Source organism: Gadus macrocephalus, chromosome 14, assembly GCF_031168955.1.
Source record: "Gadus macrocephalus chromosome 14, ASM3116895v1".
Taxonomy (NCBI): domain Eukaryota; kingdom Metazoa; phylum Chordata; class Actinopteri; order Gadiformes; family Gadidae; genus Gadus; species Gadus macrocephalus.
In genome coordinates, this window is record NC_082395.1 from 20,674,354 (window position 1) to 20,695,992 (window position 21,639).

The 21,639-nt window shown below is 43.4% G+C and overlaps 2 protein-coding genes across 2 annotated transcripts; both read left to right on the plus strand.

The window, feature by feature from the left end:
* The first annotated feature begins 8,582 nt into the window (after window positions 1-8,582).
* On the plus strand, window positions 8,583-14,194 carry chrnb4 (cholinergic receptor, nicotinic, beta 4 (neuronal)). The gene is made up of 6 exons (XM_060072043.1): window positions 8,583-8,683; window positions 9,279-9,424; window positions 10,351-10,395; window positions 10,657-10,766; window positions 11,147-12,203; window positions 13,116-14,194. The coding sequence occupies exons 1-6, from the start codon at window positions 8,662-8,664 to the stop codon at window positions 13,278-13,280; spliced, it is 1,545 nt and encodes a 514-aa protein (XP_059928026.1). The 5' UTR covers window positions 8,583-8,661; the 3' UTR covers window positions 13,281-14,194.
* A 537-nt stretch (window positions 14,195-14,731) lies between these two features.
* Window positions 14,732-21,278, plus strand: chrna3 (cholinergic receptor, nicotinic, alpha 3). Its single transcript, XM_060072036.1, has 6 exons — window positions 14,732-15,029; window positions 15,641-15,780; window positions 17,861-17,905; window positions 18,955-19,064; window positions 19,204-20,416; window positions 20,533-21,278. The coding sequence occupies exons 1-6, from the start codon at window positions 14,972-14,974 to the stop codon at window positions 20,659-20,661; spliced, it is 1,695 nt and encodes a 564-aa protein (XP_059928019.1). The 5' UTR covers window positions 14,732-14,971; the 3' UTR covers window positions 20,662-21,278.
* The last annotated feature ends 361 nt before the right edge of the window (window positions 21,279-21,639 follow it).

Genomic DNA, 21,639 nt, shown 5'->3' on the forward strand with positions numbered 1-21,639 from the left:
TCTGTAGTTCAATATGACAGGTAACGGTCAACTTGTGTTTGGTACATGCATCTACATCTTTTGAGCTTGGAGAGACGTATTTCAATCTATATTTTCTGTAGTTCAAATTGACAGTTACGGTCAGCTTTAAAAGTCATTACCCTCACATCAACAATTTCCCTGCAAACCGTTTATTTCCAACTCTTTATCATGAGTCAACACTATCGATGTTCATATGGAATACCAGACCCTGAGGTAAACTTGGCTCTGATTGGAGGTCGAAGGAATTCCTTGTCGAAGAAACATGAATTATTCATGTCACATAGAGCCACAGAGAAGGAAATGGTTATCCCAGACTGAATTTTATTTCACCACATTCCCCCAGTGTGGATTTACACAATTGAGTCACCCATTTTTAGATGACAGTAACAGTCTGATAACAATAAGAAACCTGTTGGCCAATACGGGTACTATAGCCAATAATTACAGGAAATTATGAAAAAGGGCACCAACTATAATTTGTCGAGGGGAGACAACACAAGAGTACTCAAGTACTTAATAGTAAGTACTTAATAACTAATCAGTAATAACTCTAGCGGGACCATCCATCTTGATGAAGGTGGGCCAAGTGGTGAATCCTGCAGGTGACTGGTGTGGTAATCTGGACAACCAACGCCTCATAGCTTATCATAGCACTCAATCTGTTGGTCCAGCAGTGAGAACAGAGCTGTCTCCACTCCTTTCACTAACGGACACGTTAGTGAAATTTGCTGAATGAGTCAATTGCCAGCCGCCTAATTTCTGAACTTACTTTGTGTTGGACACAGATGTGGGATATTATGGCTGATGTGGTCCGGTCAGCAGCTTGGCTGATGTCTCAGTTTCTCTGGAAAGGCCAGGGTTTCACTCCACTTCACAACGTAATTCATTTCTTCAGCCATTTGGCCGAACGGCTGCAAGTGGCAGACTTTCCTTGTTGTATATTACATTACAACGGAAAGTGTATCTCATCTCAGGGCAATAAACTATAACGTGGAACATCGTATGTACCCCAGTGTTCTTGAGGGGAAAACACAATTGTTACGTTTTCCAGATTGAGCTCACTTATGATCAGATCAATAACATTCAGTCTTTATTGGTGTGTAATCGGCACCTATTCATCTCGGAATAAACACCAATGAAAAGTGTTGTGATAACATTGTAATTCTTTATATACTGGTTAAAGCATGTGTATGTTAGCGTATGTAGCACACAAGGACAATAGAAAGGCCAATAAGATATTGAGTGAATGTTTTACGGGGAGCATGCAAGGGATTGGCAGTCCAATGGAAGGCCTTCCAACATTTGAAGATAAATAATAATACATAATACTTTCTTGGCCATGTCACGAAAGCATTTGCAATCAATCTCTTAAAACAAATGTCTTAGCTGTGATTGTCTTTCCCATCTTGTCCCATGAGCAAACAGCAGATTTGTAGTCCGCTTCCTCGGTCCTCCATCTACCCTGGTGAGGTAGTGGATTAAATCCCCATCTTCATCGGATCCCCTCAGTCCGTCCCCAGAAAGGAGGAGCAAATCATCTCTCAGCATTTACAACCTTTATTATATCTTTATGATGAAGGCCCCTGTGCCGTTCTCAGGAAGACCATGAAATGCACTCTGAGGCTCTCGTATACTCTTAGACTCATATCCCGTATCTCGTGTGTCAGGCCTTATTTACTGCAGTGTACACACCAAGCCATCCCCATGGTTATTGTCTTTATGTTAAAACAAAAATCATTATAGTCCACTGAATAGCTTTATAATGAAACTGCAAATTAATGCACAAATTGTTCCTCCAAACGTTAAGTGCATAGTATTAGGTTTAACAATTCGGCTTTATTAATGAAGTTCAGCCAGCTCAGACACAAGACCCTCTTTTAAGATGAATCACCGGAAGGAATTCACAAAACAACTGACACATCTGCATTCCCAAATTGCTGATTAAACCTGTCATCTTCAGCATAGCCTGCAGCTTGAAGGAGATTCAGGAGTTAGAGGTAAAAAAAAACAGCAACTTTATGCAGTTGGAACCGGAAGGACATGAACTAGAGTCTAGACGTCTAGAGGAGATGAGGAAGGGAGAGAAGAGAATACGCTGTGTGATGTCTCAGTTTTACTGCAAACAGATGTTTAGAAGGCCCAAGCATAAGACCTGTTTGGCTGGCAGACATGAGAGGCCACGCCTAGATTAAATTAGCACAGAGGACAAATGGAATTTAAGACATGGTTTGCATGGTCTGGCCAAGGGCGTCTGCAGAAATGAGTGCAACAACACACACACACACACGCACACACACATGGGCACACACACACACACACGCGCGCGCACACACAGACACACACAAATTGATTCACTCATCTCTGCTTTCGTGATTGAATAGCTTGTGCAGCAAAATAAAAGCTGTCTCTATAGTAAACATTTTGTTGGTTCCCCCTTACACATATATTAGTGAGGCTGCAAAGACCTTGGGAACACACACAATATGCATCTACCTGGGGCCCACACACACACACACACACACACACACACACACACACACACACACACACACACACACACACACACACACACACACACACACACACACACACACACACACACACACACAATGTCCCTCTACCTGAACAGGAGCTTCATCAAGAGAAGGAGCTTTGTCCAATAAGCTTCTCTGTTCTGCAGCTACATACAGCCCGCCCGTGATTAGCTGATTACCTCTGCCCTCCATACATCCTCTTGTGTCCAGACAGGCAACACTCAATAACCCACCCGAACCTGCCTGCTGGGAAGCTGATGGCTGATAAAGATGACAGGCTGTGTGATCCAGTGGTTGCCAAGGGTGACAGCACAGAATTCTCTCTCTCTCTCTCTCTCTCTCTCTCTCTCTCTCTCTCTCTCTCTCTCTCTCTCTCTCTCTCTCTCCCTCCCTCTCTCTCTCTCTCTCTCTCTCTCTCTGGTGTCATAGTTGTAGCTGTAATATGGATGGTGTATTGAACTACTCAAAGCGGACTGTAGCTAATCACCTGACGCCATTAACCGGGGATAAACTTAGAATATCCAGGGGCGATAAGGAGTGTGGCATTGGTGATGCTGCAACTTAACACGTGTATAGCCTACACATTGCCTGGCTCTCACCAGCAAGGTATTGACCTCACAACAGCTCAGGTCCTGCACCGGGGAGCAGGTAGCCCTCAGTCTGATGATATGCCTTTGATCACTATCAGTCTGATAATGAGATATGGCTCATTATCAGACTGATAATAAGCCTTGGCTGGGGAGCTGCGAAAAGGATAAAAGCTGTAAGCAGCTGGCCTCCAATGCTCAAGAGAGCCAAAAACCTTCCACATTCCTATTAAATATTCTCTCTTTACTCTTTCCCTTTCACACAAGGAACATCAAAAAGGGCGATTTTCCTGTGTGTTCTACTCAGTGTTCAGTTCCAACTCTTGTGACTTGTGGCCGATCCAGCAACAGCTATAATAAAGGACGGCACCACGGCCGTGCTCTGTTGCGGTTTTCGTCTCAACATTCTAGGAAACACCTTTTCTAAGCACATTAACATCTCCTCTGGGCCAGAAGGAACTGATGTGATACAACAGATAATTCTCAGTCTTGTAAATCCAGTCATGTATTGTTGTTTTTGTCATCAACATTGCGTATTTATCAAGAACACAAAGGCACTGCATTCATTTGCACAACTAAAAAGCATCAGAGTAAAAAAAAAAGTAACCAATGATAATTCTTGAACTAATAACATAACTCAAGAATTCCCATAAGTTTGAATTAATAAAGTAGCTAAGTAATGCAGCATTCCTATCCACCTTAACTCCATTTAGTCTCTATAGCTTTCTGACCTTTCTTTCTCTATAACAACTTGCTAGAGATGTCTAATTCTCCTTATGGATTCTCTGTCACTTAATGGAGTTCCCTAAAGCCTTTGAGGCTCAAGGAACACAGACACTTCCTAAATACCCACCTTTGACTAAATCAAACGACTAAATGAAAATGGAACACAGGGCGATGTCAATCCCCTTGAATCTTTTTGAACGCAGTCTTCCAAGACAGGGGCAGCTTTATGTACGGTCCCATAGCAGTCCTCGAGAGATTTGTGGAGGACCTGTTGAGATTGGCACTGCAGAGTATGTTTGATTGCAGTTACAGTGTGAACCATCCCGTCTTCCGGTGTCCACCAGGGCCTCTCCTACGGACCATTCGTCTCCATCGGGATGGCGGGAAACGTCGGACACCCCCATTGGTCACCGTCCATCCTTGAGAAGCTGAATACATTGTTTCCTCATCTGTCATGGACGCCCCCCCCCCCCCCCCCCCCCCACACACACACACATCCACACATACACACACACACAGGTCTGTATAAATTGCAGTAGGTGGTGAGGTGCCACCGAGGGACAGGTCTCTTCCCTTGGAGGGGGTGGTACTCTCTAGCCCATCAATACGCTCCTATGAGACAGAGGGCTACGGAGCCAAGCACTCCATGTAATGAAGTGCCTGGCTGATTGATGCCCCCTGCTGGCTCAAACTGCAGCGGTGCACCGTGGTACTGCAACAGCAGCACTTTTCTTTGATTGGACGTTTCTCTCCTCCATCAGCATCGCCCACGACCCACCAAAACGTTTACAACCACCTGTCTCCCATCCTGCCCCAAACCCCCCCCCCCATCCCCCCCATCCCCCACCGCTCCAACCCCCACTACAGACACTCTCTTATCATTCTTATATGGTCTGCCTCCATCTAAATGCTGGTGCTGGTGCTATGGATGCTGATGTTACCACGGCAACCGCTGCGCTCTGCAGAGGGACTCTCGGGCTGATTGGTCGATTGTTTGTTTAATTTGAGTCGATTTTCGGCAAGAGTCCTGACCCGGGGGAGTTGGAGTGTTGATTTCCTGTTATCAAGCTGTTTTCCTTATTTTTTCAGATTTCATCGTAACTGAGACAATTTAATTGGTTGAGACAAGAAGGGTTGGTTCATTGGAGTAGAGTACCTCGAAATGGATAAATTCTGTGAAACGTTGTGATCAATAACAACTACTGCCACGCATTACGGTCAACACAGAGACAACGTACCACGAGCTGGAATCACCTCATGAACCGCTGTTGTTTTCCCCATCTTATCCCTGACCCCGTGGGGCCGAGCTGGCCGTCTTCCCGGGAACGTTTGATTAAAGTGGTCTCTTCAGGATGTCAGCCAAGTCTGGGAAAACCCTGAACTTCCAGATACTCTCGCGTGCTCCACACCCGTCTCTCCTCTCTACCAACACCTAATCAGACATCACCCCTATGATGCCCCCCCGCACCTACAAGGTGTCTCAGCTCCATCTGTCCACCTGGCTCAGTGACACACAGTTATGATCTATAGATACCAACATCTGTGAATGCCGATAAATACTTAAATCGATAAGGACTGATTTATTCTTGATGTAAAAATCAATCTGTTAAATGTCCATTCCATATGAAGAGATAGCCTTAAAACTACACTTCATCATCTATAACTCAACAGAACTTTTTCAGATTCAGATTCATGGGGACTTTATTAATCTGGGGAATGGTTTAACCCATGCATTATAACTCAACCCTGGCAATACTACTTCTATCAGTACTGTTGATACACTGCACATTTCCACTAAAAACAGTTTACAAATCAAAAACACAAAAACAGAAACAGAATGAAATCGAAAAAGCATGACATTCGAAGGGCAAATGATAACTAATTCCTATTGATCGGTCTGTAATATTTTAGAGTGGCACATCTCAAAATGGAAGATGAAAATGGAGGATCTCAGGGCATGCGTTGGGGAAGCATTTGATGCCGGATGCCCATAATAATGCGCTTCTGAGCAGGACAGGGACTGTAAATCTCGGGGCTAAGATTGCATTGCAGCGGCCCGTCTGGGCTTCACCCCACTATATATTCCCCTAGACAGGGCACCAAGATAGTTTATCACACAGCCTCATCCCCTCTATGTGGAGAAGTTGTAGGGTTTATAAAACTACCAACTCTAAATTAGTAGGGAACTAACTATTTAATCTGAAGTAAGATCAAATGTGCAACTTTCTTTCAATACCAGCGAGGTAATTTAAAATGGTTGGGTCATTAAGGGTTAATGTGTGTTGATTGAGTATGGGCCAGAGTGGCAAATTGGGCTCACACCACCAAGTCTCCTCACATAATGAATTGAGAATTCATTAAAAGCCAACTGTTTGTTTTACATGACTAATTTGGCCTCACATTTGCAGTATTGCATGGTTTGAGATATGTGAATATACCCAGAGGATTGAACTTTATTTTGAAGTTACATGGCTATTTTTCGTTGCTTGTTAGTTTGGGAGAAATGGAGGAAACAAGAGAACATAACTTCTGTAAATAATAAGCCTGTAACAATACGGCCATAAAATAAACATCGTTATGCACAGAAACCCACACAATCAAAATCTATGCGAGGCGAAGCGGAGGACTCCGAATCCCGGGAGGAGGATCGCACACACGGGGCGACGCATATCTCCGCTCCCCGTCAGAGGGGCTGGAGACGCAGACAGGACTCCCACTCTATCTTAATCATGTTCACAGCCACTAATTGCCTACTTTGCAGCCACGCAGTGAGTGAGGTTCCCCAACCTCCGAGGAGTCTGCATGGCGCTTGAGCAGAACTTGCTGATCTCGACAAGGCGTGTGGGTCGTTGCCCTGGTGAATGAGAACTTCCACCTGGACCAGATGATGCTGAGAAGATGATCGGAGCTCTCCCCGTCATCGCTTGCTATTTCTTCAGTTTGATTTACGGTAAATATTATTTTATCTTATTTGTATATCATTGCATGACTACTCTGTATCATTTTTTTTAAGTGGTTCTATTATTTTGCCGGCAAGTTATATGTAGGCCTAATTTACCTAATCAATAGCATAGTCGTCACTTTTCTTTTTTATCGTTAAAATATTCTTTATCTGCTGTCATGAAGTAATCATTAAGGAAAATACTCTTATTTTTTCAAAGTTAGAAAATATGCATATGATATCATTATGACTTAGGCCTACAATAAATTAAACGTTTATTTAAAAAAGTTATTATTAAAAAGTTAGCTTCTCTTTATACGGTTTGGACTCTGTCTTGTCATAATGGTTCTTGATGTTTCTTCAAACTGAGAAATTAAAGTTGATAGGTCTCCGCCGTGTGAGTCTCACGAACGGCAGAGGGAGAATGAATGAATGAAAGAAATACATTAATTTATGATAGGTATTTTAGTGGAACACATGTTACGTAATTCCCAAAATTCATAGGAACATCAGGTCTGCACTGTGATATAATAACTCCTTCACAGCCCTGCATGGAGGGCTGTGAAGCCCAGAGCCCATGTAAAACAAATGTGATTGAAATGTGCTTTTAAAGTGTACATTTAATTTATTAAGAAAAGTATGTGAAATTGTTATTAGTTAAGTGTTCGAAGTATAAAGTCCTAAAGAAGTACATTTGGCTTACTTAAATGTACTTCAAGTGCAGTGGGCCTAATTTAGTATAATATTCATATAGTGCATTTATGCATTTATAAATTTGTACTATGTTGGCATAAAAAAAAACCTTACAGTACACTTTATTTATGTTCCTAATGTATTTAAAACACTTTTAAGGCCTTTCTATTTGTCTGATAACACTTTCATAGTCACCAGTATATTGGAAACACACTTTAAAGGCGTAACCATTGGTATGATAGCACTTTGATAAGGTCACCAGTGTATTTGGAACTTACTTTAAAGGTACTGCAGTGACCTTTACCAAGTTATTGTGCCACTGCATTAATAGTCCTGAACTCGTCATCCCCCATAATGTCAACCTTTATAAAATACACACTCATGTATATGTATGCAGCATATGCGTATACACCTATATGCATACAGACGGACAGACCCATGACAAATGCACATGCAAACGCACACTTAAACAAACAAATGGCCAAGTATGTGCAGAAACACAGACACATTTACACACAAACGGACACAATTACACCAACTACCCGATCAGTGGTCAGTGTTATGGAGCCAACGTCTCTGAGGGGTCTGCCGGCATCCCGGGCGGGCTCAGTGGCCCTGTGTGATAACGGCCTCATGGAGCTATGACAACCATCCGTCTGTTAGACTGAACTCTGCTGCTGCGATCGTGCTGATTGGGCCCTCAGCCAAGGAGCTGATGAGGCTTCTGTCATGGTGGCGATGGCGTTGACGAATGGGTGGCGGACCTGCCTGTTAAACTCCCATAACTCGTAGCACCTTACGGAGTGTGTATCGGCGAGGAATGAAATGCAGTTTTAGAGTAGTGTAGTAAAATTCAAATGAAGAAACCCGTCCAAAACTTCATAGGGTTCATATGCCTTACATCAACGTCTGTAGGGGGAAATTGATAGCAAAGTTGCAACCTGATGCAATCAATCTCTCGAGTCCCTGACTACAGTTTTGTTTTCGTCCCTCAGCCAATGGGATGGTCAATATTAGTCCCGCACCTCATTGGGTGGTTTCCCGTGGGTAGTTTGGTGCAACTCAGCTACTCGTGGACAAGAGTGTAGCGGTATTCTATCCATCCTGCCTTAGTGGGATAGGGCTAACCATCTGTTTAAATCAGGCAGCTCTTCACGACATGGATTCCATTCATCAAGCAGGTGAGGTAGAGTCACTGATTTTGCAAGGCTTGCACATGCTCTTTGTTAGCAAAAGCTTGTATTTAAAAGGAACCTTTAAATACAAGTTCCTATTTAAATACAAGTTCCTATTTAAAAGGAGCTTTTAAATGCAAGCAGGTCAAACACAATTGTATAATCAAAATAGTTATATATATACAGTATATATATATATATATACAAATTGAAGCGAATATCTGAAAACCAATACAAAGCACTTTGTCAGCACAAAACATCTTAGCATGGGAACCAGACAGTGGTGCTTCAATGAAAACATTTTCTATACCAGCAGCACAAGTCATTGACTATTTACTGTATCTCCAAAATAAATACTCTTCAATGACTTCAAGAGTGAATTTTTCAAAGACCCAAGACACTAATAGAACAATTCTAACAATAAGAGTCAACTGTTGAAAAGGAGGCAGTTCATTATAACACATTGAGCAAGATATCCCTTCCCTTCCATCTCCACTTAAAGCTCATTGTTATGCCTTTATAAAGAAAACCTGAGTTAACCTTTGGTTGAATGCAGATGCGTCACTCCTTAGTAGGTAAAGATATCTGTTCCACGGCACAGGTAACAGATGTGCGGAATCTGAAGAGCGCCTCATGAACCGGCTGCTTGTGAAACAGCATTACAACAAGCTGATCCGCCCAGCGATAAACAGGTCGGAGAGGGTGACCATCACACTGCAAGTGTCTCTGGCACAACTCATCAGCGTGGTGAGTCACCAACCATCCACACGTCAAAAATACTAAAATACACTGAATCTTGTTTTATGTTTAACTGAGTCTTGAAATAAATCAACATTTATAACAGTTTTCACAGGGTTCCAAAATAGATTAAACATTGTTAATATTCATGCACCACACCAACTACCTTACAAAACATATTGTCAAACTGTCTCGATTGTATTAGTCTTATGCTTAATGAGAGAAGGGACATTTGTGTCAAATGGTTGTATTTACTATTTGTCCCATATAAATGTACTTGTTTTTAATTAATCAAAAATATACAGCCATAGAGCAGGGCCATTAGAATGTTGGTGATATGCAGCCAAGGTTTTACGCTGCAGACCAAAACAGCCTGACTCATTCAATGCCTCCGTTTATGAGCTACAAAAATTCTTTGCAGCAATTGACATTTGGTTTACTTTATTGGAAGTGTTCATCAGGACAATGCGATAAGAATGTCATGGACACAGAGGTTATCAATGCACTTATTATTTCATTCTATTGGACAGCTGAAGGGCCCTGAGTGATGGGATGGCTGGGATGTGATTTTGTCTGTGTTAGGCAGCCTATCTGCTTCTTAGGCTTATGTAGGCCTAGCTAAAATCACTCTAAATCGCTTTGGATGAAGGCAGCTGCTTAATGTAAAGATAGTCGTTAGTTGTTAGATTACAAACTCATTTGTGTATGCAGTATTTCAGTTTTTATTCTTGATGGATGAAAGTACAACACTTTGCATCCTTGTGGACTTAAAGGTGTTTTATTTGTGATAAATAATATAATTCATTTCTTGAATAAGGCTTCTTTATTTGAGCCAAGAATCAAATTATTCTTGGTGTTTTGTTTGTGAAGAAATGCATGAAATTTATATGAATTGAGGTCACCACTTTGACCTCTCCTTCCCTTTCCATTTCCAGAACGAAAGGGAACAGATTATGACAACCAATGTCTGGCTCACTCAGGTAAGCTTAATAAAGGCTCAAGGTCCATCAGCATCAATCACCAACCGCTTCCACCCTGACCAAAGCCGTCTCTTCTAACGTCCTTCCCCTGAACTTGGATTAAACCATATCCCTTCCGTTCTACCTCAAAGTGGAACAAACAGGCTCTGTAATTGTGCTTCTTTCCAGTGATGATGAAGCTTGTAATGGCCAGTTTGAGCTGGTCCCCGGTAGACTTTGTGACAGGATTTGACTGTGTCAGTTGTCTTTGTTTCTCTGCAGTACTGGGTGGACTACAGATTGGTCTGGGACCCCTCGAAATATGAAGGCATCGAGAAGCTGTGCATTCCCTCCAAACAAATCTGGCTGCCCGACATTGTTCTGTACAATAAGTAAGACCCACTACAAACTCATTCTGCTACAATCTCCTTATTTACTATATACTTTTAACATATCTAACAGGGTTTGTTGCTGTTTTACTTAATAATGATTGAGAAAATAGTCCATGAGTTTGTGTTGGTAGCATCGATTTAGTAGTAAGCCCAAACAATACAGCATTCGTTTGACCACAATCTACCCACCTTGTCTTGTCTCTTACCTTCTACAGTGCATGCCTCTTCAGAATCATTTGTTTTTTTAGGTCCAGGCACAGACTTTATTCAATAGTTTCGTGGATTTCTTGAAATGGCTGTGAAAGATTTTCTATATGGCATTTTATATGATTTAGTCGCACCCACTCTTTTATGTCATTTCCTTCCACTGTTGTTCTCAGTGCGGACGGCACCTATGAGGTGACGGTGTTCACCAACGCCATCGTGCAATTCAACGGCAGTATCTTCTGGCTCCCGCCCGCCATCTACAAGAGCGCCTGTAAGATCGAAGTGAAGCACTTCCCCTTCGACCAGCAGAACTGCACCCTCAAGTTCCGCTCCTGGACCTATGACCACACCGAGCTGGACCTGGTCCTGAAGTCCGAGGTGGCCAGCATCGACGACTTCACACCCAGTGGAGAGTGGGACATCCTGGCCCTTCCAGGCAGGCGGACCACCAACCCTCTGGACCCCACCTACGTGGACCTAACCTATGACTTCATCATCAAGAGGAAGCCCCTCTTCTACACCATCAACCTCATCATCCCCTGCGTGCTGATCACCTCCTTGGCCATCCTGGTCTTCTACTTGCCCTCAGACTGCGGGGAGAAGATCACCTTATGTATCTCCGTCCTCCTAGCGCTCACTGTGTTCCTTCTCCTCATTTCCAAGATCGTTCCGCCGACGTCCCTGGACGTGCCGCTGATCGGCAAGTACCTGATGTTCACCATGGTGCTGGTGACCTTCTCCATCATCACCAGTGTGTGTGTGCTCAACGTGCACCACCGCTCGCCCAGCACACACACCATGCCCTACTGGGTCAAGGTGGTGTTCCTGATCAGGATGCCCGCCTTGCTATTCATGAGACGACCTCGAGATCACTTGGCGCAGCCGAGACCCCATAAGCAGCCAAACACGAGGCCTACCAGGTCCGTGCTGGGCAAGGGACGGCCTCCTCCTAAAACAGGGATCACCGTGTCCTCTTCCTCGGCCACTCTCCTCGCCTCTGACTCTGTCTTCTCCATCCCGGGACACTTTTACAACCGGGATGCCATTCCCCCACTGACACACAGGCACATGAACCGTAGAGTGGATGGAGGGTCTTTCCCCGTTGGCTCCTCGTGCAGCCAGGACCTCAGGCCCAGAACCGGCCGGGACTGGTCCGCAGAGCTCCAGGAGGCGGTGGATGGGGTCCGCCTCGTCGCCGATCACATAATGGAAGATCACGATGATCAGGGTGTATGTATCACACTCAATAAGTCACTATTGTTGAAAGGTTTTATGTACGGTTGAAAGGTTAAATATTTGACAAGGGTTTTGGAATTGGTGTTAATAATAGGGTTGGGGTTTAAGGCATAGGGAATGTAACCATAGTCAGCATTGAGAAGGCCCACACATTTGTATTTCACTGTCCAGTAGGAGGTATTGTTGATAAAAGACGGGTTATGGATGTTCAACCTCATTGTGAATCAAATCCTGGGTGTTGTTCGCTCAAAGCAGTTCCACCATATCATCACTGACCCCAACGCTGTTCTCCGGTAGTGCTTTGACCCCTGTCCATTTGGTCTTCTGAGGAGGCTTGTAATATGTGGCATACTTTATGCCTCTGGGTCGCAGGAGGTTTCACACTTAAAGTTAGACACTATGTAATGAATTGTTGTCTTGCCGAAATCAATGGAATAGGTTGGTCACAAGGCTGGACAAATGAACCCCTTCACAAATTGCCACGGACAGCATAGCGTGGTCAATATCCATTTCTAATGTGGGAGTCAGCAGAATAAGTGATGAATCCATGCTCAGACATGACTTGGTTTACTTTACAAATATACAGCATCGTTAAGTAACTTAATAATAGTGAGATGTGGGATATAGAGATATATAAGCAGTGGCGGTTCCTGTCCTTGACTTGTCCATCACTAGTATTCACATACAATCACTTGTATTGATTATTTGCAATCTGCCCAATGGCAGCAAACTACGCATGCCTCATCCAATTCCTTTCTAATATAAGTACGATAAGAAGTATAAGTATAAGTATATAAGCATATAAGTATAAGTCTCAGAAAGAAGTTTCTGAGACTAGAATCAGGGCTGTGTTTAAATTGTTGTCATTTTCCAAACCATTTCACCCTTATTTCTGTGTTATCGCAGGTAATTGAGGACTGGAAGTATGTGGCTATGGTGGTGGATCGTCTGTTCCTGTGGGTCTTCCTGATAGTGTGTGTGGTGGGAACGCTTGGCCTGTTCCTACAGCCTGTTTTCCAGAAGCCCATCGTTCCAACTCTGCAGCTAAGCTCAGAGACTCCTCGCATCTGATCCGGCAACAAGCAGATCAATGGCAGCATTCACATTTTGGTGTGTGTGTGTGCGTGTGTGTACATGTATTTGTGTATGTATTTGTGTGTGTGTGTGTGTGTGTGTGTGCGTGTGTGTTTGTGTCCGACGTTAACACTCCAATATGACATGGGTAGTTTGAAAGAAATTTGAATTGTTGATTGATGTAAGATGCCATGGGACAATTTGGTATGAGTCTGCTGTATTGCGAATACTTCAAAGGTCGCTGGTAGATCATTGTCAGCCAGAGCGTAACTAAAACTCAAAATGATAGCAACCATGACAAATCATTGTATCACAACAAGGCACCTGGGTAGAACAGCACGTTAAGTGAGGAAAATGATTTGCAAATATGATACAGCAGTGGTCGATCTGTGCATTCTAGTCAAAGGCACCAATATAGTGCAGCAATATAAGCCAACATAACAGCTCTCTGGTGCTGTGATGAAATGAAAGAGGGGCATCTGAATGGACCTCATGAGCAACATTAGTGGTCAGTGTCAGCAGAACATCAATGTCCAAGAACTGCTAGAGCACAGCTGCAAAACATTTGAACTTAGACGTCTCCATTTGTGGAAGTAGAAAATAGAGAGGTTCCAAAAATATTGAAGCTACACAGATGTGTGGTAATGCAATAACGTCCACCACTGATCCATTAAATGTATTAAAATAAATCCCCATGAAGTCTGAGAATGAAGGATGTGAAGGATGATTTGGAAGTGCTTGCAAAATCCCCATGGTGATGTAGTCTTTCTTTAAAATCAATAAGATGTGCCAATTAATTTAATCACAACTGTAGAACCCACTGTTTGAACGAATGCATTATTTATGACTAGAAAAGCAATTTAAAAAAAACTTAGCTGGGATTTGATTTTCTTTTAAATAAAACATTGAAAAAGCTGAACTTGTTACACCAAGTAAAATGTTTTGAAGCACTGCATATTTTGAATCTTATAATCCAACACAAATATCTGCATGGCTCCCATGAACAATTACATTTATACTGCACCATCTTAGGTTTGATTAAACACTTTACTGATGGGTGTCCTGACAAATAGCACTCAATTAGAGTGCCCCCCCCATCACACACGCACACACACACACGCACACATGTCACTTTCGATGCATTTCCAGCTCATATAAATCATTTACTGTAGTCCTACAAGCAGCACCTCGCCATTATTTTTGTTTCAAATTACTTTACCTCGTGCTTAAGTGGAACAATAGACCTTATGGTTTTACAATTGAATAAAACCCGATCATATTATATCAGAACACGGTTATTGGTTATTGGGTCAATGATTTAGCATTCTTTCTTGGCTACATTCGCAAATACCATTACCTCAATATTTTTTGAAAATTCCAATCTCAAAGGAACATGTCAGACGCCTGCGAGAATAAACAACAAAGTAAATGACGTCAGCTGTCCAGTGGTCCAGAGTCGACAGTCAAATGGCTCAGTGGTCCAGTGGACGCACACGGGTCACTTGACTCTCTCTCTCCTCCGCCCTCAGTGTGCTGTGGACGCTCGCGCCCTTTACATCCCCGCTCGCTTCCGTCCGCTCCGGGTCGCGGTCGCTCGCTCCTGTCTACTCCGGGTCTCAGTGGGTCTCTCTCATTCATCTGCTCCTGGTCCCGGTCGCTCATCATTCGGGGATTAGTTGCTGATAAACATGAAACATACGATTTCAATTCTCCTGGCCAACATCTTGGTGCTCTTGTTGCCGTCTGGTAAGTGGAGTCCAGTACTTGTTGCGATTCGACAGCTTTTTATTTTAAGGTAAGAATTGTAGATTTACAAAGAACGATTTTATTTTTTAAGCATCTTAATTTTAATGCTAACTTGTATTATAATCTGTGCAGGAAAGGGGCAATATTTGACACAACAGGACCGCTTATTCATTGTTTAATATAAAGCTTGATATTTTATAACGTTCTATTTTTGAAGTTCTACCAATTTTTCTTACGTTATTGTTTTGTTATTGTTCATCATTAAACCAATTTCATGCGCTATTCTGGGTGAAATGTTTTCAGTACTGTTTTGGATTAAATATGGAATTAAGTAACTGTTAATATTGAAATAAAACAAAGGTGGATAAATGTTTATCGGTTGTGTTCACGCCTACAATAACTTATCTAGCTTTACTGGCCATTCAATGATGTGACAACTACCATATTAACACTAATGACAACAAGATCAATGATCCCCCAGTTAATCAATGAGTGCATCTCACTGCATCTGCAGCCCCTAAAACATAAGCATCAGTGCCAGCAGCAACCCTGATTCTCTTCACCATGTAAAACCTCAACGTAGCGACGCAGAGTCTTCTGCTCTCTCTCAGGTGGAGGTTGCTCGGAGGCTGAACACCGGCTCTTCAGGAAAGTGTTCGAAAAGTACAACCAGTTCATCCGCCCCGTCGAGAACGTCTCCGACCCGGTGGTCGTGCAGTTCGAGGTGTCCATGTCTCAACTGGTCAAAGTGGTGAGACAACGGCTTCTACAATGTCGTAGAGGTTATTAAGTCCGATGTGTATGTTAGTGGTTAGTGTCTATTCTGTCCTCTGTGTATGAGGATGTATTGGTAGTTAAGGCACACTTTTGAATGATCTTTCCCATAAACTCTGATCGTACTGGAAAGACATCATAGTAGTACCAGTTGATCGTTGACATCGGGAGTGCCTGCATGAGCCCTCAAAATATACTCTTGTGCCGTACTTTATAGTGTTATATGAAAGCAAGTGGTGGGAGTGGATTGGGAGTATGACAGCAGGGCTTAGCCTCAGTGCCAAAGAGCAAGACAAGAGACCAAGCTGCACAGCAGTGCAGGCCAAACTCATCTCCCTGCCATTTCAACAGCCTCCCCCCGATCGCTAAATAACTGCAGATGAGAACCGATGGGATGTAACAGCATGGTACAGCCTGAGCCGAGAGAGGCTGCAGAGGCAGCACAGTGAGGTGTCAGGCGGTTGGAGAGAGCACACGACCACAATGACACGTAAACAAGCACACTCATCCAGGAAATAAGTGCAAAACAAGTGAACAAATGGCAGATATCGATAAGCGTCTTTGAGTATCAAGAAAAGCACAGTAAAAAAACGATCTATTTTTAATATTATTATTATCGATGACGTGAATCTGCGGAATCTCACACCCGGGTTGTTGATTATAGAATATTGATTATTGGGACCATCGCGTCATGGGAACAATAATTTGACCCAAAAATAAATGTTAAATAAATGAACATCTTCATAGCACCAACGGCAGTGCACTTTTCTCTCCTATACTGTCCTCAACCAACCTAACAAAGTAAATAATCCCTAACCTTAACCCAGAACTACAGTATCATTTATCTCAATGCATCTCTGGGCAGCGTCTCCAAGACAAGGGCAGGTCTGTCCAGGAGTAGAAGACACAGATATACAATTTGTGTCTTGGATACAATCTCTTTTAGATATTCTCCCAGCAAGAGGATTCAGCTGTGCCGGGCTGATGGATGATTGTGTTTCCTCCTTAACGTATTAGGCCCCGAAGCGGGGCCTTCCATTGGGCCAGCCTGTGTCCAATAAGCCAGGGCTGCATGATCTCATTTAAAACATAGACAGCTCATTGCCTGGACAATACATCATCTCGCAGTCGGGAAGGGTCGCTGGTGCAACAGGTTATCGGTGTTTTACTGCCAACTGAGTGAACGGCTCAAAGCTAAATCAGGCTGTTCACTGAGCAGTGTGCAGTTCTGCCCACCTTGACATATTTGTTGCCCTGTATTCTAGTCACCAAATTGACGGACACACACAGATACACAAATGCACACACACACACACACACACACCCAAACACACACACACACACACACACACACACACACACACACACACACACACACACACACACACACACACACACACAAACACAAAGTAACACACACCAGACATATCAGCCAGGGGCCCGGGGCCACATGGTTAATTCAAGACCCTGGTTCATGGGGTTGATGTATGTGCAGACACAGTCCGAACACGGACCGGATATCTGCCATCGCTCCCCACTGCCTCTCCTCCTCCAGCCTATATGCTTAGCTTACCTCTTTCTTACCTGATCCCTAACCTTACCTCTACCTGAAATCTTACGTTACCTTTTACTGTTACCAGATTACTTTACCTCTTACCTCTTACCCACCTCTTAGCTTTCATCAGTTTCCCTCTTATCTTACCTCTTTGCTTATCTCTTACTTAAGCTCTTAGCTTACCTTGCGTCCTTAGTGCACCTCTTAATTTAGCTCTTAGATTACCTCTTACCTTTCCACTTACCTTACCTCTAAGCTTATCTCTAAGCTAACCTGCTGAAAGCTTCTACTGATCGACGTGGCATTGTGAAAGAGACGCCCACTCCCCCCCACCAACCCTCTGGTTCTCCTGTGACCATATCCACCTCTTGAAATGAGGAACGATAGACAGATAACAGGATCACATTCGATAGCTGTAAAGTTTGTTTAAAGTCACATTTGGCCTTTCTTGTGTTTGCCTAGTGATTTTCTTTCCCTGAGGAAATACCTTCTCTGTTTACAGGACGAACTGAACCAAATCATGAAGACCAATCTGTGGCTGAGACACGTGAGTTTATTACCCATCCATCACCCGAGCACATTGAGCCCTTGAGCAAGGTCATGAGCCATGGACACAATCCCTGTCCCTGCCATACATGACTGTTGGGTGTCAATCAGATAGCTTCAATTATCCATCGGCTTCATTGCGTTTGTATATTGCAATTGCCTGTTTCAAGTTAATGTGAATTAGATGGTTTTGTATATTGTGACTTGTTTTTGCTATGCCCGTTTAAATTCAACATTACAACCACTAACCTGCTTAATTATATTTACTTAATAAGTGTCCATATCTTGTTTATTATTGTATCCATTTACACAAATTTATGTTGCCTCCAAAACAGCTTGTAAAGCCTATACAAACCTATACTATAAGTTGTAATTGAATTCAGTGCGGCCGTATAATTCCACCTTACAGGCATTTCCAAAGAGACTATCGTATACTTGCAAAGCTCTACAGTAAAGCTAAGTATTCAACAGCTAATTATATTCTACGGCAATTCAGCCTGTTGCAAATTCATTAACTGTATCAGTGTTAAACCAACTCACATTCTGAAATGCTAATTAAGTTAGACAAAGGAGAACTGATTTGTGGCATCTTTGTGGTAAGGGTACGGCGGGTCTATTAAACAAGACAGATGATTGTATCTCCAGGGGGACTGAGCCTGTCGGAGACTGCACTAAAAGACACACCAGACACTTGGTGTTTTCTAATTAAATAGAAGCTTTACAGCTCTCTGTGTGGCATGAACTTTGGTGAGAGTTGATAGATAAACTTTGAAAGGATGGTTAGGAATACATTGACCCCAGAGCTCGTCATCCAAAGAGTGATTGTTTGTGTGTTTTATAAACTCATTGTGCGCAAATGTGCATTTTCATTTAATGCATACTGTATGTCTATTCATAAATTCTCTAAATCGTCTTAATTGATTCTCAAGAAAATGTTCGTAATATTGTAACCTATTGTTTTATGCATATAATTCATGGGAACAATACTGACATTTTAATAAGACATGTTAGATTATAAAGGTAGATAAAGTCTGAGTTCCTTTCTTTCAGATCTGGAATGACTACAAACTAAGATGGGATCCAAAAAGCTTTGGTGGAGTAGAGTTCATTAGAGTGCCATCCAGCAAAATATGGAAACCAGACATTGTGTTGTACAACAAGTGAGTTCACTTTGACATTTTGATCGATGTTTCTGAGACAGAGGAATCATTTTCTCTATTATCTCTCAATTTCAAGTCTCTATTTTCCCTTCATCGCTTCCATTTTGCTGTTCCCTGTCTATTTATTTTCATATTATAGTGCAGTTGGAGACTTTCAGGTGGATGAGAAAACCAAGGCCTTGCTCCGTTACAACGGGGACGTCACCTGGATCCCTCCAGCTATTTTCAAGAGCTCCTGCAAAATAGACGTCACATACTTCCCATTTGACTACCAGAATTGCACCATGAAGTTCGGCTCGTGGACCTACGACAAGGCCAAGATCGACTTGGTGCTGATCGGCTCCACCATTAACCTCAAAGACTTCTGGGAAAGCGGTGAGTGGACCATCATCGACGCCCCGGGCTACAAACACGACATCAAGTACAACTGCTGTGAGGAGATCTACCCGGACATCACCTACTCGCTGTACATCCGTCGACTGCCCCTCTTCTACACCGTCAACATGATCATTCCCTGCCTACTCATCTCCTTCCTCACCGTGCTGGTCTTCTACCTGCCCTCCGACTGCGGGGAGAAGATCACGCTGTGCATATCCGTCCTGCTCTCCTTGACCGTGTTCCTGCTCGTCATCACCGAGATCATCCCGTCCACCTCACTGGTGATCCCCTTGATCGGCGAGTACCTCCTCTTCACCATGATCTTCGTCACCCTCTCTATCGTCATCACCGTCTTTGTGCTGAACGTCCACTACCGCACCCCAAAGACCCACACTATGCCCGGCTGGGTGCGCAGGGTGTTTCTCGGCATGCTGCCCAGGGTCATGTTCATGACCCGGCCGGAGAGAGAGCCCGAGAACAAGGTGGTGGTCAGTTCTGCTCCTCCGCTGCCGCCCAGACCGTGTGCGGTGCGCTCGTGCTCCGCTCTGCGACTGCATCCGCAGCAGCAGCAGCAGCAGCAGCAGCAGCAGCAACGTAAGCCCCGGGCGAAGGCCACCAGCGTGTTGTCCAGCCTGGCCCGCAGCCAGCCGCTCTTCATTAACACAGAGCTCTCCAGAGTCAACAGCTTGACCAGAGAGCCAGCCAAGGCCCCGCGCTACGAGGGAAAATGCTGGCACCAAAGGGGCTCCAACCTCCCTGCGGACTGCGGGGGAGGAAGCGGAGGGCTGGGCAGTCTCGGGGCCCTCAGTGGAGGTAGCGCTGCCGGGATGGGCCTGAGTAGTCCCTGCTCCAGTTCGAGCTCCGTGGAAGGAGGCCTGGTGTTCTTGTCCCCGATGTCCCCGGAGGTGAGGGAGGCCATCGAGAGTGTTCAGTATATAGCGGAGAATATGAGGCTTCAGAATGAAGCTCAGGAGGTGAGTGCATCCTTATTAGACCGTTCCCGTGGGACAGGGGGAGATGTCCTTCCCTATATGACATGTCATAGTTTACAAAGTGGTGTGTATTATAAATGTGACGGAACCTTTTTCAGGTTCAAGATGACTGGAAGTATGTCGCCATGGTGATTGACAGGATCTTCCTCTGGGTTTTTGTTCTGGTCTGCATCCTGGGAACGGCTGGACTTTTCCTGGAGCCGCTGCTACTTGGAGACGACATTTGACCGAGACAGAGTTGAGACTTTTGGTCTGAAAAATATCATAACATTTCAAATGCCTTCATTTGAGTGTTCAGACTGAGGAAACAATGGCAAACACTGTGATATAGTCATTTCTTACCCCAAACAATGTATCACCAGTATAAAGCATATAATGTATTCATTGCTCAATAACAGAATGCCCATAAATAACTGTGTTCAATTGCTGAAACAATTATTCAATTGCATCTGCCGCTTTTTAACATGAATATTATTTAACAGACTTTAAAGATGTAGGCATATAAACACAGTCGACTACCTACCATCTGAGATACAAGGTCTTGTTAACCATAATCAAGGGTGACATCTTGTGGATGTTATCTGGCATTGCCCTTTCTAAAAGGCTGCATATGCAAGGTTTCCTGCTGGCTTAATGAATGCTGCATTCATCTATGTATATATAGTACATAGCTCCTTGGCTAAAATAACTTACCAAATATTTTACTCAAACTATGGTGGTAAGATTAAATAATAATTTGAATAAACAAAAAAGATTCTAAACAGCCTAGCCATTTTATTATCTGTATATTGTTATAAAATAACTCTTTGTACATCTGATGTTTTATTAAAGAGCTAATTTGGTTGCTCTTTTACATAACATTCAGTCTGATAAAGAGCATCTTATGCTTACATGACAGTGACATTTTTTTAGCACGAGTCTCCTCTCAATCCAGCAGTTTGAGGGACTAAAGTATCGCTCTCTCTCGTTGATATAGCATGCTAGAGAGAAGAGGCTGAAGTATCGCTCTCTCGTTGCTAGAGAATGCTAGAGAAGAGACTAAAGTATCGCTCTCTCTCGTTGATAGAGAGTGCTAGAGAAGAGTCTAAAGTATCGCGCTCTCTCGTTGATAGAGAGTGCTAGAGAAGAGGCTAAAGTATCGCTCTCGTTGATAGAGAATACTAGAGAGGAGGCTGCTGTTATAGGGAGGCAATTAAGTGTTGGTG

Bases quoted from the DNA above. Each gene is read 5' to 3' on its own strand.
- chrnb4 (XM_060072043.1), top strand. From the start codon at position 8,662: ATGGATTCCATTCATCAAGCAG. The intron at 10,396-10,656 runs GTAAGCTTAATA...GTTTCTCTGCAG, and splicing joins CCAATGTCTGGCTCACTCAG to TACTGGGTGGACTACAGATT. The intron at 12,204-13,115 runs GTATGTATCACA...GTGTTATCGCAG, and splicing joins AAGATCACGATGATCAGGGT to GTAATTGAGGACTGGAAGTA.
- chrna3 (XM_060072036.1), top strand. From the start codon at position 14,972: ATGAAACATACGATTTCAATTCTCCTGGCCAACATCTTGGTGCTCTTG. The intron at 15,030-15,640 runs GTAAGTGGAGTC...GCTCTCTCTCAG, and splicing joins GGTGCTCTTGTTGCCGTCTG to GTGGAGGTTGCTCGGAGGCT. The intron at 15,781-17,860 runs GTGAGACAACGG...CTCTGTTTACAG, and splicing joins TGTCTCAACTGGTCAAAGTG to GACGAACTGAACCAAATCAT.